Source organism: Schistocerca americana, chromosome 1, assembly GCF_021461395.2.
Source record: "Schistocerca americana isolate TAMUIC-IGC-003095 chromosome 1, iqSchAmer2.1, whole genome shotgun sequence".
NCBI lineage: Eukaryota > Metazoa > Arthropoda > Insecta > Orthoptera > Acrididae > Schistocerca > Schistocerca americana.
The window spans coordinates 205,335,589-205,354,929 of NC_060119.1; the positions used below are offsets into that span (position 1 = coordinate 205,335,589).

General features: G+C 46.3%; 1 protein-coding gene across 4 annotated transcripts in view; it reads right to left on the reverse strand.

Moving 5' to 3' along the window:
* Positions 1-19,341, reverse strand: part of LOC124621447 (inversin-like) — a 100,205-nt gene that overhangs the window by 33,302 nt on the left and 47,562 nt on the right. For 3 of the 4 annotated variants that reach the window (XM_047147142.1, XM_047147143.1, XM_047147144.1), the window contains one exon: positions 303-542. In XM_047147142.1, the coding sequence (XP_047003098.1) occupies positions 303-526 (224 nt within the window). In that variant the 5' untranslated portion in view covers positions 527-542. Of the gene's footprint in view, positions 1-302; positions 543-6,018; positions 6,048-19,341 lie in introns of those variants that run through there. The other variant, XM_047147141.1, reaches the window with a different exon arrangement.

Sequence of the window (19,341 nt, forward strand, 5' to 3'; positions counted from 1 at the left end):
GCTAAAATAAAATTCAGATGTCTGGGACATACAAGCAGGAAAATGAATTACAGGGAGATTCCAAGAAACAACAGAGAGATCAGAATGGCGACCTACTTGGAAGTGGTTAGATAACACAAATATGCAGCAGCAGTAAATTGGGTGCATGTGGCTGAAAATCATAATGCATGGTGAAGTCTCAAGGCAGCACTCTATGCTAAATGGCTGATAATGATATATACTTTACGTGACTGTCATGTGGCTTAAATCGTGTCAAGTAATTGGCTTACTTTAAGAAATAATTGAATAAAAATTGCACTGACCTGAGCAGTTGCAAACACCCGCGGCGACATATCTCTTTCACAACGGAAGGTGCCCGCAATGGATCTTTGAGCTTCCTTTTCGTTGTGAACAGGTCACGAGTTGAAGATCCTCCATTGAGCAATATCTCTACGCTTTCCCACGACTCTGTTTCCTCGGCAAAGTGTAGAGTCGTCCAGCTTAATATCACTTTTGCTTTATATCCTGCGTCCTTCGATGGTGCCATTTGTAAACGGTGAAACCTGTAACAATATAAATCGGAATTCGAATGAATTGAAGGGCAAGAAATTTGCAAGTCAACATTCACGTATGTTTTGGTAGGACAACGTTCTGCAAATTACCGTCTAGTTTGTTTACACTATTAAAAGGCGAGGAATATTTTCAAGCTAAGTATTTTTATAGTGTTAAAACCCTTTACAAGTATATCGAAACTATTTCGTGAGTGATTTATTGTGAACCACCTATAGTCTCCAAGGAGTCCTTAACTCATTAAATTATAAAGTTCGATACCTTCGTGAATACGCTGCACAGGAAATACACGTACACTACAATAAATGTGCCCAATAATCCACCCAGACAGTTACGAGACTGATTTTATTCCTGGCGTACAAGCGACGTCAGCGCATTAATTACGGTGGCAGCAGAAACAATCAATTGCGAACAGTGAAAGTGCTTCCTTAGCTGTGGCTCCGCTGGATACACCTATTTTGAAATTATAATGAAAATAAATGTACATTTCAATTTTTTTTGTTAAAACTTTAACACTAACAAGCATTGTAATAAGCAAGACGAAAGACAGAACCTTTTGTTTTTTTTTTTTTTTTTACTTTTATTTGCACTTACTTAAAATGTAAAGCTTCTATATTGCGAGAGACGGCACTTTTGTTTTTAGTATTTGGCACAGAAAGTTTATTTCCTGAATGCATGTACAGAAAGAGTGTCATTAGATTCCAAAGTTTATATCGTCTTTGAGTAACTGAAAGCACTGGCGCCCACTTCGTTCTTGAGCGTTGGTAGAATCGCATGCTTTGACTTTGGCCTTGGTGATGAGGAGGCTTGATTTCGGGATGCAGTTGCTGCAGCTTTGAATTTAAGCACTTCATAATTCGCACGAACACAGGGAAGGATCAAATCACTATTTACCCTTTTCTTTTCAATGTACAGAGGCAGGTAAGACGAAGTTACATCTACAGAGCTCATTTCAAGAGCTTTCTGTTCTATATGCGAAATGACAACAATTGTTAGCAACTACGACCAGCAATGTATACGAGGATCGCAAAGAAAGCAATGCAACACTTTTTTCCTGGGCCGCGAGCAACGGTATGAGCGTAAAACGTTAGGTACGCATTACTTGAATTTTCCCGAGTGTCAACGCAAATTTTCCGTTTCCTTCGACAGATAGCGTACCTGCAGCAATATTTCAACATGGCGTCTCTAAGTCACGCATCCTTATAAATCTCTCGAAACGTTTGTGGCCAGTTCATGGAGCATCTGTAGTCGACAGAATTAGTCGCAGGGCAAAGTGGGTGAAGCAGTTATGTGGAGGAGGTTCGGGAGATATCTCGAAGATTTTCAGCGTTTTGGGAAGCAATCCACGGCTGTCTCACTTGACGAGATGGAGCTTGCTGGCTGGTATGGTCATTCGCGGGGACCAATGTATAACGACTCTGGAGTTGGCGCTAAAGCAGTCAGTCAGCAAAGAAGTGTGGATGCAGTCAACCGTGATTCGTGACCAGGAGAACAAACACGCCCTTGCGTATCGTTGGCCATAGAATGGGAATGAGATTACGTGGAAAAATATGTGATGCAGAAGAAAAATCATTCTTTGTTACGTTTACGTTTCATTGTGTTCAATATGTAACTGTTGGCGAAAAAGAATGTGGTGCATATTCCGATAATTAATACAAAACTAAACCACAGTAGTTCCCAAGTTATTCGTTACTAAACCTTCAGATCCCACTTGACCATTCAAACAAAAATTTTGTGAAATACGGTTACCTCCGACAAGTATTGCAGCTCGTTTGATCATGTGATTTCTGGCGCTTGGCTTCCTCGCACAGCATTTAACAAAATTTGTTTAAGTAATTTCAAATGCAACGTGAATTTTTCTAGCTAATCTTTTGCAGATCATTATATGTACATTGCATAGTAAACCTACGTTTCAACAGGTAAGCCGTTAACATTACTAAGGCCAGGTTCACACATTGCCCTAAGGCATTTAAGGGATTGTCAGTGTGTATTGATTTCGCTCACTTTCTGAATACCTCTAGCTATTGTACTTGTTCATTCTGTAAGCGTATTAATTACTGTTGTTGAGCACTATCGTACTCAGAGCAACGTGTTAAGAATTACTGTGTTCTATATTCATCGCAGTGGATAGTCACACTATTTTCAGTGATTTGTTCAGATATAATGTAAGAATCATAGGGTTACATATGTAAATGTTGGCTTGTTTAAAACACACACACACACACACACACACACACACACACACACACACACATACACACACAACAGAGAGAGAGAGAGAGAGAGAGAGAGAGAGAGAGATGATGATGATGATGATGATGATGATGAACACTTAAAAGATTGCAGAAATGATTTGCATTAGAAGTCCTGGGAGAAAGAATACACGTAAGTTTACATACTTACACGAGTACAGCAATTCCATCTGAAAGGTCAGAACGGAAGACTTCACAGAGAGTTCATACAGCTTACACAAACACATACAGGGTATACATAAAGTCCGGGAACAATTTCAATTATTTATTGCACAAGAACCAAATATTGTACAGATAATATACATTTATCATTTAGAAGAGAAACCCTGATTTTTTTTCCCCCTCATGTATACCGCCACAGCGTGGTTTGGTAATTTGCCGATAGTCAGTGCTAGTTGCAAACATGGCGAGTTCAGCTGCGGAGCGAGCTGTTTCATGAAATGGCCTCCCCGATTACCAGATCTCACGCCATGTGCCTCTTTTCTCTGGGGACACATTAAACATCTGGTGTACGAACCGCCTCTACAACGTGGCGTAGCAGAGCTCCGGGAGAGAATACGGTGACTGCCACAGTCCACGATGCTATGCTGGGACAGGTATGGCAAGAATTCGATTACTGTATTGACGTCTACCGGATCACTCATGGTTCGCATATCGAATGTTTGGAAAAAAAAACACCCTTTCAGAGTTTGTCTTCAAAATGCAATATTTATGACATCTGTACAATGTTTAGTCCTTGTGCAATAAATAATTGAAAGTGTTCCCAAGCTTTATGTACAGGCTGTACATAGGAACTCTAAATTCGAAAGTCTCACACCGTTACAATTAATAGTAACAAATTATCACCAAGAAGCATGAAGTTACATCAGATAGGCACACAGCGAGAGAAATATGCAGAACGGCTTTGCTCGTAACTGTTCCTAAGTACTATGTATAGCGCGACTTTTCTAGACCTCTCTCGAAGAGGTTATGTAGTACAATTAGTAATCCAACACTTTTTCATGAAGCAGTTTAGTTTTAGTCAGGATTCTAATGCACCATGTAAGTCCCACTTTTTTGGTTACAAAACCCTGTTTATCAACATAATTTTCGTTCAGTGTGACTAACGGTAGATGAACCATCTATTCGGATGAGATTGGTATGGTCAGTAGCCTCGCCAGAGGCCACGGAAAAAGTATTATCCATTTTCCATGGATTCTTGATAAGAAAAGCCATAACAGCAGAAACTAAAAATTACAAGTTTACTACGGAGCACCGAATTCGGGATTCACTGATGATATTGTGTCCGTGACCCCTTGATGCAGAAAAGAAACAGGCACGATTTTTTTTTTTCGATCTGTAGAATGGCCCATACAGTGTAACAACGTGCGTTCTTTTGCTGGACTGAAACAAAGAAATTGCTACTGGCACTTGTAAGTCAGGAACATGAAGGAATCCTTTCCTCCATGATGGAAATGAAGTATAAATTATTTTAGCTTTATGGTGGCATTTATTAATAACTGAAAACGTAACACGTTTGAGTAGGCGTGTTTTAGTGTTAGCTCTATATTTATGACTACTGACACATACGCCCCTGAAATTTCGTACTGATTGTTTCGTGTAATTTCATTTAGGACTGGCTGGTTTACAGAGAATATGAAACATGATGTGGGCAGTGCTCTTGTATTCAGGCAATAATTGTTTTGGACAAATGAAGGCATGGTCGTGGCACTAACGAACAGCATTCAATTATTCACATACAACGATAGACGGAGTTTAAAAACAAGACAAGCACTTACTTTGTTGTGTACGTATGTTTCACGAGAGAAAGGGAATGACGAAAAGTTAGATTTGTGTGAACGAATTTCCCTTCTCAACATTTTCTGACAGGTTATGAAACCGTAATGGTGGCAGTTATTAATAACTGAAAACGTAACACGTTTGAGTAGGCGTGTTTTAGTGTTAGCTCTATATTTATGACTACTGACACAAACTATGAGAATAAATTAATTGTTATCCGTAAAAGTAGTTATAAAATTTTATTGTAATCAAATAGGAAACAACATCATTTTTCGACAGTCTCCTTGCGTTTCAGCGCACTTGGTCCATCGTTGTAAAAGCTTACTGATGGCCTCATAAAAGAGGGTTCTCGGTTGAGCTGCGAGCCAGGAATGCATCGCTTCTTTCACTGCTTCGTCCGAGGCAAATCTATGGCTCCTTAATGTCTGTTGGCGTGGACCAAACAAATGATGGAAAGGCAAGATCGGGCTACCCTCGTGTATGTAGGATGATCCAGTACTTCAAATTTGAGTTTCTGGAGCGTTTCAGCATCTTCTGACAGCAATGCTCGGCATTTGCTCCGAGTTACACGCTTTAGCCCGGCAGTAAGCATCTCACTGTAGCGTACACTGTTTATTGTTGTGCCCCTTTCCCCATAATGTTCCACTACTAGACCTTGTGCATCTCAAAAAACCGTAAGCATCAGTTTTCCTGCGGACGGTTGAGTCTTGAACCACTACTTGCAACGCGAATTGAGATGTTTCCATTCCATACTCTGCCGTTTACTCTCCGGATCGTAATGATGGATCCACGTTTCGTCGCCAGTAATGATCCTGTCCAAGACGTTGTCCCCTTCGTTACCAAATGTTCTTTGCAGATGTCCAAGCGTGTTTGTTTATGCAACTGTGTGAGTTGTTTTGGGACCATCTTGCATAAACTTTATGAAACCCAAGTCTGTTGTGGATGATTATGTAGGTAGAACCGTGACTAATTTGCAGACTATGTGCCACTACGTCAATATTTAATCGTCTATCTAAGAGAATCATTTCACGTGAAGGCTCAATTGTTTCTACAGTTGTGGCGGTAAACGGTCGTATGGCTCCTTCACTGTGGGTAACACTTGTGCGACCATTTTGGAATTTTTCAATCCATTCGTAGACACTCTGTTGTGGCAAAACACTGTTCCCGTACTGCAACGAAAGCCTTCGATGAATTTCGGCACGTGATACGCCTTCCGTCCACAAAAAACGGATCACTGAATGTCGCTCTTCTTTGGTGCAAATAGACAGCGGGGCAGCCATGATTAACAGCACGACAGCGATAACGAAACTAACCTAGCAGCTTGAAAATTGCAAAGATGTAACAATAAATAAACAAAGCTTGTGCCATCAACGTAAAACGACAGCAGTACCAAAAATAAACAAAAATATAACTAAATTGAGGATAATAACTGACTTACCCTCGCATGTGCATTACCTCATACACGTGTGTGATATTTTGTATAACCTCCACACCTTGTAAATGAGTACGTACGCTTATTTCTGCATTCTTTTTTCCATCTAACCTTTTAGCGTACTAATGATGTATCTTTCGATCCTCCCTGTAGCAGTAAACAGGAATAAATGAATAATATGACATGGATTATGAATCTCGCACCAATATTCCAACTCCAGGTGCAAAGCTGTATATCTGACATATGCACACTGACTAAATGTGATATAAATAAAATTTTTGATTGAGTACCCTCCAAAATTGGACTCGAGTTTACACTGGCCTCCAAAACTTGCTTCCAGTTTATACTACACGTATTGATCGTTTGACCACTGATGCATTACTCAAGCGGTAGAAAATGTCCCCTAAAAACAGCTACGTGTGTGTGTGTGGTTTGAGGTTTTCGGGCGCTAAACAGCATGGTCATCAGCGCCCAAACGCATAGAGAAATAGGAACACATGCGGTGAAGGGACGAAGACGGACAGCGAACAAGGAGAACGGCTAAAAGACACAGACCTGACGCAGTTCCAAATCCTCACATACAGAGGCAAAACAACAGGAGAAGAAACGCACTAAAAAGGGAAAGGAAACACAAGGAAAAAAGAACAGAAGTCGAAGTGAAACACAAGGAAAAGAGAACAGAAATCGAAGTGAAACAAGTAGGTAATCTTGACTGGCGGACCTCTTACCTAAAACCTGGTTGAGCCAGTCACCCAGCAGCACATTAAAATCCTCTCCCTAAAATCCGAGGCAATAAATTGGACAGGACACAAAACCGTAAGACCTTAACCACAGTCGTTGCGTCGTCTTGCAAAATAGAGGGCAAATCCGGTGGCAAGGAAACCACCGCCCTCTGGTCAGAGAATAAAAGACAGTCAAGTAAAATGTGGCGGACAGTAATCTGGACGCCACAAGCACTGCAGATTGGGGGTCCTCCCGCCGGAGTAAAAAACCATGCGTTTAGGGACTGTGCCCGATGCGGAGGCGAGTGAGGAGAACCTCATCCCGCCTGCATGACTGGTAGGACGTACGTCATGGCCGCGTGGTGGCCTTGACCAGACGCAGCTTATTTTCACCGACTGCCAGCCGCTCCTCTTCCCATTGACGCATAACACGAAAGCGCAAAAGGGGGGTAACAGCATGGAGGGGGACGGCTCATTCAACAACGCGAGGGAGGGAACATGCATCTTTGGCAGCCACATCCGCCAGTTGGTTTCCCCTAGTACCCACGTGCCCCGGCACGCAGCAAAAAGAAACCTCCTTCCCCTGCCGTTGCAGGTCTAGTAGGGCATCATCATGGATTAGATTAGATTAATACAAGTTCCATGGATCATGAATACGATATTTCGTAATGATGTGGAACGAGTCAAATTTTCCAATACATGACATAATTAAGTTAATTTAACAACATACTTAAGTTAATATAACAACTTTTTTATTTTTTGTGTTTTTCTTTATTTTTTACTATTTTTATAATTTTTTGTTTGTTGTTTTTTTTCTTAATTTATATCTAAATATTCCTCTATGGAGTAGAAGGAGTTGTCATTCAGAAATTCTTTTAGTTTCTTCTTAAATACTTGTTGGTTATCTGCCAGACTTTTGATACTATTTGGTAAGTGACCAAAGACTTTAGTGGCAGTATAATTTACCCCTTTCTGTGCCAAAGTTAGATTTAATCTTGAATAGTGAAGATCATCCTTTCTCCTAGTATTGTAGTTATGCACTTTTGAATTGGGTTTGGTTGTTAATAACAAATTTCATAAGAGAGTATATATACTGAGAAGCTACTGTGAATATCCCTAGATCCTTAAATAAATGTCTGCAGGATGATCTTGGGTGGACTCCAGCTATTATTCTGATTACACGCTTTTGTGCAATAAATACTTTATTCCTCAGTGATGAATTACCCCAAAATATGATGCCATATGAAAGCAATGAGTGAAAATAGGCGTAGTAAGCTAATTTACTAAGATGTTTATCACCAAAATTTGCAATGGATGTTCTGGACGACCGTATCCGCTGGGTACAAGTGTTGCATGGTCTGAACGGCACTCAGGGAGTTAGAACAGACGAGAAACTTAAGACTGGGAACACATCTCATCTGCTCCAATGCCCGCAAGATCGCAAACAATTCGGCATCAAAGATGGTAAACGCTGTAGGAAGCCGTAACTTGACGACTCGATCAGGGAAAACAACAGCACAACCAACAGAGTCCCCCTGTTTAGAGCCATCCGTAAATACTGGTACATGGTCGGGATGCTGGTTTAAAATATCGTAAAATAGGGAGGTAAAAACAAACGCAGGGGTGCAGAGCTCCTCCGGTACTCTCACAAGTCTAAAAGGATGCTGGGCCTCTGAAGCAACCAGGGAGGCAGGCGGGTAAAACCCTGGAGTTGGGGTGCCACATGCTCCACACCAAGGGACTCAAGCAAGTGTTTGGCACGAATCCCAAATGGTCTCGTTGCCCTGGGACGGCTGGAAAAGAGACGTTCCATAGGCGGTCGGGCAACGGTAGGGTACGCAGGGGAGGTAGGATAGGCAAGGAATTGACACACCCGTCGCACCATGAGGAGTTTCCGCCGGATGGAGAGCGGCCGTTCCCCTGCCTCAGCAAACAGGCTGGGGATGGGACTGGTACGGAAGGCACCAGTGGCCAGCCTGATACCCTCATGGTGTTCTGCGTCAAGAATCTTCAGATACGAAGGCCTTGCTGACCCATACATGGTGCATCCACAGTCAAGACGCGACCGGACGAAAGCCCTATAAAACAGCAGCAGACGCGCCCGATCTGCTCCCCAGGACCGATGGGCTTTTTTTGTGGTTTTTAGGGCGCAAAACTGCTATGGTCATTAGCGGCCGGTCCGTGACTTAGGAAACAGTAAAAAACGAAAATGGAAACCAGCAGCAATGGGAACGAAACTCAAAAAATTGGAGAAACTAAAAGCAGAAGGAAAGCTTAAAAATCCACTACGGAAATGGGTTGGTTGTCCCAAAAAAAAAGCTTCAAATGACTGACGTCATATCACTGGCATTAATAAACTCGAGAATGCGATCGGCCGAGCGCGTGTCATCTGCTAAAACGGACGATATATCAGGCGACAGCTGTAGACGGGAGCGTAACGGAGTAAAATAGGGGCACTCAATTAAAAGGTGTCTTACCGTCCACAGCTGAGAGCAGTGGGGACAGAGTGGGGGAGTATCGCCGCTTAAAAGATGTCGATGGCTAAAAAGACAGTGCTCTATCCGAAGTCTAGTTAAAATTACCTCCTCCCGACGACGCGTTCGGGAGGAAGAGGTCCAAGCACAGGGATGAGTTTTCACGTCCCGCAATTTATTATGGGGAAGTGTCGACCAATGTGCGTACCATAAAAGAACAACACGACGACATAAAACGCTCCGTAGATCGGCGAAGGGAATCGATCGAATAGCTGGCCGAAGAAGAGAAACTGCAGCCTTGGCCGCTATATCGGCCGCCTCATTTCCACAGATACCAACGCGTCCTGGGAGCCAGAGGAACGCCACCGAGACGTCCCCCAGGTGGAACAAGCGCAGACAGTCCTGAATCCGGTGGACCAGAGGGTGGACAGGGCAGAGAGCTTGGAGACTGGGTAGAGAGCTGAGAGAATCTGAACAGATAACATACTGTATCCGCTGATGGCGGCGGATGAATTGGACAGCCTGGAGAACAGCGTAGAGCTCCGCAGTATACACCGAACACTGGTCGGGAAGCCGAAATCGATTTGGAGTGTCGTCAACAATATAGGCACTCCCTACACCTAACGATGTTTTCGAGCCATCAGTGTAAATAAATGTGGCTTCCTTCATTTGTGCACATACAGCAGCAAATGCCTGACGATAAACAAGTGAAAGGGGACCATCCTTGGGAAATTGATAAAGGTCACGGAGCAGGCAGATCCGGGGACGGAGCCAAGGCGGTGCTGTACCCCAGATTGTCAAGAAGGTTTTAGGAAAGCGGAAGGAAAGAGAATGGAGCAGTTGACGGAAGCGGACTCCCGGTGGTAGTAGGGAGGAAGGGCGACCTGCATACCCTACATCCAAGGAGGCGTCGAAAAAAATGTCATGGGCTGGATTAGCAGGCATGGAAGACAGATGGCTAGCAGAACGACTCAGAAGGACTGCTCGCCGATTGGACAGCGGTGGTTCAGCAGTCTCAGCATACAGGCTTTCCACAGGGCTGGTGTAAAAAGCGCCAGACACTAAACGTAATCCACGGTGGTGGATAGAGTCGAGACGCTGAAGAACAGACGGCCGAGCAGAGGAGTAGACTATGCTGCCATAGTCCAATTTTGAGCGCACTAAGGCGCGATAGAGGCGGAGAAGGACCACTCGGTCCGCTCCCCAGGAGGTACCATTCAGGACACGGAGAGTGTTGAGGGATCGCAGACAGCGAGCCGAAAGATAGGAAACGTGGGAGGACCAGCACAGTTTTCTGTCAAACATAAGACCCAAGAATTTAGCGACGTCCGAAAACGGAAGGTTAACAGGTCCTAGATGTACGGAGGGTGGAAGAAACTCCTTACGTCGCCCAAAATTAACACAAACGGTCTTACTGGGAGAAAAACGGAAGCCGGTTTCGATGCTCCAAGAGTGGAGGCGATCGAGACATCCTTGAAGACGTCGTTCAAGAAGGCTGGTCCTTTGAGAGCTGTAGTAGATCGCAAAATCGTCCACAAAGAAGGAGCCCGAGACATCAGGAAGGAGACAATCCGTAACTGGATTTATGGCAATGGCAAACTGTACAACACTTACCACGGAGCCCTGTGGTACCCCGTTTTCTTGGGAGAAAGTACGGGAGAGAGTAGTGTTCACCCGCACTCTAAATGTGCGCTCTGCCATAAATTCGCGAAGAAAAAGGGGCAGCCGACCTCGAAAGCCCCAAGAGAACAGTGTGCGGATGATGCCTGTCCTCCAACAGGTATCGTATGCTCTCTCCAGATCAAAAAATATTGCTACTGTTTGGCGTTTCCGGAGAAAATTGTTCATGATATAAGTGGAGAGAGCAACAAGATGGTCAACTACAGAACGATGCTTTCGGAAACAGCATTGAGCAGGTGTTAAAAGACTGCGGGACTCCAGCCACCAAGCTAAACGGCAATTCACCATACGCTCCAAAACCTTACATACACTACTCGTGAGAGAAATGGGGCGATAGCTAGAGGGGAGATGTTTGTCCTTTCCAGGTTTCGGAACAGGAACGACGATAGCTTCCCGCCATCGTCTGGGAAAAGTACTGTCGGTCCAAATTCGATTATAAAGGCGAAGGAGGTAACGCAGACTATGGGTTGATAAATGCAGCAACATTTGGACGTGGATACCATCTGGTCCTGGGACGGAGGAGCGAGAAGAAGAGTGTGCATGTTGCAGTTCCCGCATGGAGGAAACAGTATTGTAGCTTTCGCGATTTTGAGAGGAGAAAGCAAGAGGTTGAACTTCCGCTGCACGTTTCTTCGGGAGAAACGCTAGCGGGTAATTTGAAGAGCTCGAAATCTCAGCAAAGTGTTGACCCAGTGAGTTAGAAATTGCGACGGGGTCCACTAACGTATCATGCGCGACAGTGAGCCCAGAGACCGGGGAGAAACTAGGCGCGCCAGATAACCGTCGAATCAGACTCCAAATTTCCGAGGAGGGAGTAAAGTTGTTAAATGAGCTAGTAAAGAATTTCCAGTTTGCCTTCTTGCTATCGCGGATGACGTGACGGCATCGCACACGGAACTGCTTATAGCGGATACAGTTGGCCAAAGTAGGATGGTGGCGGAAAACGCGAAGAGCACGTCGACGCTCACGTAATGCGTCACGGCATGCCTCGTTCCACCAAGGAACTGGGGGGCGCTGGGGCAATGCGGAGGTGCGTGGTATTGAACGTTCCGCAGCTGTAAGAATAACGTCTGTAATGTGTGTGACATCGTCGACGCTAGGAAAGTGACGGTCATCGAATGTCGCTAGAGACGAAAAAAGTGTCCAATCGGCTTGGGCAAACTTCCAGCGTCGCGGGCGCATATTGGCGGTTGAGGCTGCAGTCTAAGGACACATGGAAAGTGGTCACTCGAGTGTGTATCATCAAGGGCGAACCATTCGAAGCGCCGAGCTAGCGGAACAGTACCGACCGAAAGGTCCAAATGAGATAAATTTGTCGTGGAGCCAGACAAAAATGTAGGGACCCTAGTGTTGAGGCAAACTAGATTCCTTTGGTGGAAGACGTCTAGCAATTGTCAGCCACGTGGACAAGGATATGGAGATCCCCAACGCGGGTGATGGGCATTGAAGTCCCCAACCAGCAAATAGGGGGGGTGGAAACTGACCAAGAAGATGAAGGAGATCAGCTCGTGCCATTGGTGTGGACGATGGAACGTATACAGTACAAAGAGAAAAGTTATATCCAGAAAGGGAAAAACGGACAGCGACAGCTTGGAAGGAAGTGTTTACGGGGATTGGGTGATAATGGAGAGTATCATGGAGAAGAATCATGAGTCCTCCATGTGCTGGAGTGCCTTCAACAGAGGGGAGATCAAATCGGACAGACTGAAAATGGGGGAGAACAAAGCGGTCATGGGGACGCAGCTTTGTTTCCTGAAGACAGAAGATTACCGGCGAGTAGGACTGTAAGAGGATCGACAATTCATCCCGATTGGCTCGAATGCCGCGGATATTCCAGTGGATAATGGACATAGGATGAACAGAAAATGGAGGAATGTGACCAAGGTTGCCGTCAACTCAGCGACTGCTCAGAGCTTGCGACCGACAGCATGGAATGGCAGTCAGCCGAAGGCAAAAGATCCTGATCCATAGGTTGTTCATGAGCAGCTCCTGCCACCAACGATCGGCCGGTTGATCGGCCACCAGCAGTGCGCCTCGGCGACACGGAAGACGGCCGAGGGAGATTACCGCCAGGTGGTGCTGTAGATGAGACACGCCTTGCGGAGAAGGAGATGAACTGGGTTCTTACTAGCCTTCTTGGAAACATGATGTTTAGATGAAGGAGGAACCGATGGTTGTGAAGTTGGGGTACGTAAAAAATCTTCAGGAGTATGCTCTTTTTTCAAAGTCTTAGTGTCTGACTTTTGGGCTCGAGATTTAGCAGAACCCGATGAAGGGTGAGCCATAGAGTGGGCAGGCGAAAGTGTGGAGGTTGAACGGGCGATCTTTGCGCTGGCCGATCTGAAGACCGTGGCACTAAAGGTAAGGTCACAAGTCTGCGTGGCAGCCTCCTTTGTTGGCCGAGGAGAGGCAAGGACAGTGCTGTATTTTCCTGTCTGAGGCACGGTGGGCTGTCGACTGGCGAATAATTTTCAAGCAGCAAAGGTCGACACCCTTTCCTTCACTCTGATTTCCTGAATGAGCTTTTCGTCTTTAAAAATGGGGCAATCTCGAGAGGAAGCAGCGTGGTCACCCATACAGTTGATGCAACGAGGGGATGGAGGTGGACAAGCACCCTCATGGGCATCCTTGCCACACGTAACACATTTGGCCGGATTGGAACAGGACTGGCTGGTGTGATTGAACTGCTGACACCAATAGCAACGCGTAGGGTTTGGGATGTAAGGGCAAACGGAAATTACCTCATAGCCTGCTTTGATTTTCGATGGGAGTTGAACTTCGTCAAATGTCAAGAAGACAGTACGGGTTGGAATGATGTTCGTGTCAACCCTTTTCATGACTATGAACTGCCGTTACGCCCTGGTCAGACAGGTAGTGTTGAATTTCCTCGTCGGACAATCCGTCGAGGGAGCGAGTATAAACGACCCCACGTGATGAATTTAAAGTACGGTGCGGTTCCACCTGGACAGGGAAGGTGTGTAGCAGTGAAGTACGCATCAATTTTTGTGCCTGGAGGGCAATGACTGTTTCTAACAACAAGGTGCCATTTCATAATCTGGAACAAGACTTTACAGGACCTGCAATTGCGTCGACACCTTTCTGAATAATGAAAGGGTTGACCGTGGAGAAGTCGTGACCTTTGTCAGACCGAGAAACAACAAGGACCTGTGGCAACGATGGAAGGACTGTCTGTGGCTGAGACTCATTGAACTTACGCTTGTGAGCTGACATAGTAGAAGATGAGGAAACCATTGCAAAAGTATCCCCCAAGATTACCGGCGTCTCCCATGGCGCGCTCCTTCCTTGTGGGGGCCCTCTCTGAGGGCACTCCCGCCTTAGGTGATTGTTCACACCTCAGGTCACACCTCCCGACAAACGGACGGAGGGACCAATCGGCACTTTCGGAAGGTATCAGCTCGGGTAATCACCCCTCCCTGGGCCTGGCCGTTACCAGGGGGTACGTACGTGTCCTACCTGTCTACCCGGGGCAGGGAATTACGCGTTACCCCGTCACCGGCTACGCATGGAAATGCGTGGGTCGGCCTTCAGACACGCACAGGGAGGAAAAAAGAAACAGGGAGAGGAAAGAAAAGAGGTCTCAAACGCCGCAGCGAAGAAAAGGGCAAAGAGAAGAGGTAAGGAAAAGAGAAGGACAGAGGAAGGATGAAGACTTGCAAGCGGAGAAAACAAAGAATTTGTTACAGTTTCGAGCGTCCGTCTCCGGACGTAGGCACAAACCATACTCCCAGAGGGGGAGAAAGGGAAGGAAAGAGCCAGAGGTGAGGGGGGGGGGCGAAGATTGGGGATGGGGAAGGATGCGGAAAGGGAAGGTATGCAGCCCAGAAAGGAAGGAAGGCCACATTAGCTCGGGGTCCCGTGCTCGCTACGCACGTACCCACAAAAGAGTTGTGGACCCCCTGGGGGGGCAGGACCGATGGATCAGACACTTCAAAATATTCAGTGCCTTCAGGGCCCGCACCTTGAGGTCTTTAAGGTGCGACAACCCCGACAACTTGGAATCAAAAGTGAGGCCCAGGAACCTCACAGTGTCGCTAAAAGGAAGAATGGTGTTCCTCACACGCAATTCCGGGGAGGTAAAAATACGTCGAGAACGATTAAAATGAACACACACACATTTGTTTGCAGAAAAGGTAAAACCCGTCTTCGCAGTCCATGCCTCTAATCGCTTTATCGTAAGCTGCAACTGCCGACTAGCAGTGAAAAGACCGGAGGAAGAACAGAAAACGGCAAAATCGTCCACAAACAAGGAGCACTGGGCAGGACTCCGGATAGCAGTGGACGTGATACTGTTGATGGCGACGACAAAGAGGGTGACACTTAAAACGCTTCCCTGAGGAACACTATTCTCCTGCACGTACAAATCAGATAGCAGATTACCAACCCGATATCGAAAGAGGCGATGGGAAAGAAAGGACCGAATGAAGATGGGGAGATGGTCACGAAAGCCCCACTGATGGAGTTGACTGAAGATAAGGCGGCGCCAAGTGGTGTCCTACGCATTATTAATGTCAAAGAATACACCTAGACAATGCTGGTTACATAGGAAGGCCTGCTGGATGGCCGCCTCAAGCAGTATCAAGTTGTCTATAGTTGAACGACGTCTCCGAAAGCCACACAGAGTGGCTAAGGAGCTGCCTGGTCTCGAGCAGCCAAACCACGCGACGGTTGACCATGCGTTCCAACGTCTTCCCAACACAGCTCGCCAAAGCAATACTCCGATAACTACTGGGATGCGTTCGGTCCTTCCCCGGTTTGAGTAGGGGAATCAAAATCGCCTCCCTCCACGAGTCAGGGAACGTGCCGGATAACCATATCATGTTAAAACAATTCAGGAGAACTTCCTTGAATGGCAGCAATAAGTGCTGCAGCATGCTCTACCGGATTTGATCATGACAGGACGCAGTATCATGAGCCACAGACAGCGCCGAATCCAGTTCCCACATTGTGAAAGGGCAGTTGTTGGGTTCAGAATTTGGAGACCGGAAGTACAAATGACACCTCTCGATGGCAGTGTGGTAGCGGCAGAAATCTGGATCACAGTTAATAGTGGCGGTAGATTCCGCAAAATGTCTGGGCAATGTCTCTCGGCGCCGTGAGGAGAAACCCCTGATGCAGCAATGCCGTGACAGGTATTTGGCTGCGTTTCCCGGAAATCCTCCTGATGGCTTCCCATACTTTCGTAGAAGTAGTGAAGCGGGAGATGAAGTTCAAGAACGATTGTCATGACCGTCGTTTGCTCTCTTTAATCATTCGCCGCGCGTTGGCCCTTGCCACCCGAAAGGCCGCAAGATTATCAGCTGAGGGACGGCACTTGAAGCGGCGCAGAGCTGCACGGCGGGCTCGGATGGCTGAGCGGCACTCAGTGGTCCACCAAGAGACAGGACGCCTCTTGGGATGACCTGAGGACCGTGGGATCGACAATTCAGCAGCATGGGAGATCACGACTGTAACATGGTCGACCCATTCGTGGACGCTGGCACGGTGTTCCAAAACAGCCAGATGGTTGAAAAGTGTCCAGTCAGTTCTGCAGAGGTGCCACCTGGGCAGCACTGGTAACGCCACAGCCTCATCCAGGAGGCGAATCCAAAGGATTGAGCATACGGAACAGATTGTGAGCCTCCGCCCTACAAGAAGGTCAACTGCAACTGCTTGCAAGTCCGTAACGAGAGGGAGCTCAGATGAGTGGTGCATGTCATGGACAAAAACCGCAACACCACCCTTTGCCCTTTCCACCATCAGATCATCTTTCCGATACACGGTATAGCCCTGTAAAGAAGGAGCATCAGTGGCCCGAAAATGTGTCTCTCTGAGACATAAGCACAAGGTTCGCTCTCGTACAAGGAGTTGTAATTCGGCCACATGCGTCCTGAACCCATTCAGGTTCCACTGTAATATGGGAGCCAATGATCAGGGTGGCTGAATTTTCACCCTGCCTCTGTGCTTTGGAGGAGAGCCCGTACTGGCCGGAGATTTATTCCCAGGGCGAGAAGATCGCCCCCGGTCGACATCAATGTCCATCAGCTCCAATGGCGACCCAAGGGAGATGTCAGACAGTACGATGGCCTCGTCATCGGACTGACGCTGACTAGTCTCCTCAGGTGGCAAAACCTTCACCTTCGACATCTTTGTCTTGGCGGGCTTAGAATGCAGAACCTTGTCAACAGTTGGAGCTTTACTCGCCTGGGCAGAAGGCGCCATATGGGGAGGGGGCAAGAAGTACCCCAATGTCAGCAACCACGGCCTTGTCCGACGTTGTGGGGAGAGCTGCAGGTTGCAAAACAACCGCAGCAGCACAAGTGCACCGGCAAACGCAGGTATTAGTGCTGACACTAGCAACCTCCGTTTGTGTAGCAACAGTGGCCAACTGTACCAGTTTCTGTAGAGCGAAAGCGAAAGATGTTGTAAACACAGGAGGCTGCATGGCCTTAAAGAGCTTCTTGGCCTCACCATAGGGGATGCGCTTAGATGTTTTGATCTCCTGTACCTTCCGTTCCTTGAGATAGATGGGGCAGACCCGGCTCCAGACAGGGTGACTCCCAGAGCAATTCACGCACTTCACAGGCGATGAACAATCGGCTCCTTCATGGGAAGGCTGACCACATTTACAAGTGGCTATCCAATTGCACCCCAACGTAGTATGCCCAAGGCGCTGACATTTGAAACAGCGCATTGGGTTGGGGAAATATGGCCGTACTGGCAAACGTAAGAAACCCACTTTAACATGCTCTGGGAGTCTCGGGCAACTGAATGTGAGAATAAACGAGTCGGGTTTGACTACGTCCCCATCGACTCGTTTCATAATATGCTGCACGTCAACAATACCTTCGTCAGCCCACTCAGATTTCAACTCGTCTTTGGGGATATCCACCAAGTCCCTACATGTCACAACACCCTTACAATAGTTCAAAGTGGAGTGGAGCTCGGTCTCGATAGCATACTCTCCGAGACAGGTTGCTTTCCGAAGAGAAGCGACTTGACGGGAAGTAGAAGTTTCAACTAACAGTCTCATTGCACAGTCGCTTCACAGATTTCAGTGTTCCTGCAATTCCCTCAACACCCTTGTGGATGTAAAAGGGAGAACCCCTCTCAAAGCTACCCTCCTTCCGTTTGACAATCAAAAACACATTTTGGTTATCAGCATGTGCTCTGTTACGACAGTCTGATAAATCTCTAGTAACAACAGGCGCTGGAGGACTCGCAGCACGAAGTCGCTTTTTCGATGGGGTGTGTTTTCCTACCAGTGGCCCACCCAATCCACTGGTAGGGGGGAAACATAGAGGTCGAAGGGTCCATTGCGGTCCCACAGGCAGCTAGGGAACTAAAGGTCCGCTCAGACAAAGCCTTATACAACTGGGGTGCGGCAGGTGCCCCAGAGGTTGCCCGCTTGCGTCTGTTCCACCCCAACAGCCGTGCATCTTGTAGGCGCGCAGCACACTGTAAGATTGAGGGGTTTTTAAAGAGGTTGACCTTCCTCGCAATCCAGGCGGTCAAGCCAAGATTACCATTCCCCGCAGCACACACCAGGAAATACGATCTTCAGGAAATAAATAAGAAACAAATGTTTTACAAGAAATTGCATACTAAATTTATTGGGCCTCTGTAGTTTGAAATTTTCTTTTCATTGCAAGATCGGAAATATCAGGCGCCAAAGTGTTCGCAGCGTTAATGCGGAAGATGGTCTCCATTGTTGCATCCTGAAGAAGCGATCGTTCCTTACTTTATAACAGTTTTCATTGCTCAGAAAAGCTGCTCACATCAAAACGTAGATCCGAACATGAACATGATCTGAGCGGCATTGTTGTGAAGTTTGGGAAATGTTTTTTCTGTAATGAACACTACCATCGTGACAAATACAACGTGTTGTAGTACCTCTCTTTCAACAAAGTTCAATTTTGCAAATCAATAATCTCCAATTGAAGTGACGATGACAAGTCATCGGTGGAAACTGAAAAAGGAGTGCTGAACACCTTAAGTTCCATTTCCAAACTAGTGAGGTCTCGGAATCGTGTTTCAAACGACGTGATGAGCTGCTTTAAGTTTGCTTGGAAATCGCCGAAAGTAGTACCTTCAGGTAGTTTTAAAGAAGCAAGATGATTGAAGAACGTTAGATGTCCATTACTCATCTGCCTCTCAAATAAACGTAACTTTTCCATGAACACTTTGATCTGGTCGTGCATGTCAACGATTAGCTGCCTTTTGCCCTGCAATGACAGATTTAAATTATTCAGATGCATAGTTATGTCAGCTAGGAACGCCAGGTCTGATATCCATTTTATATCTTTCAGACAACGCATTTCTTCCCCTTTCATTTCTAGAAAAGGGGTATTTCCTCACTAATGGCAAAGAAAACATCAAGAACTTTTCCACGACTCAGCCAACGAACTGTACTGTGGTAAGATATATCCCTATACTCCGCTTCCACATCTTTCAGG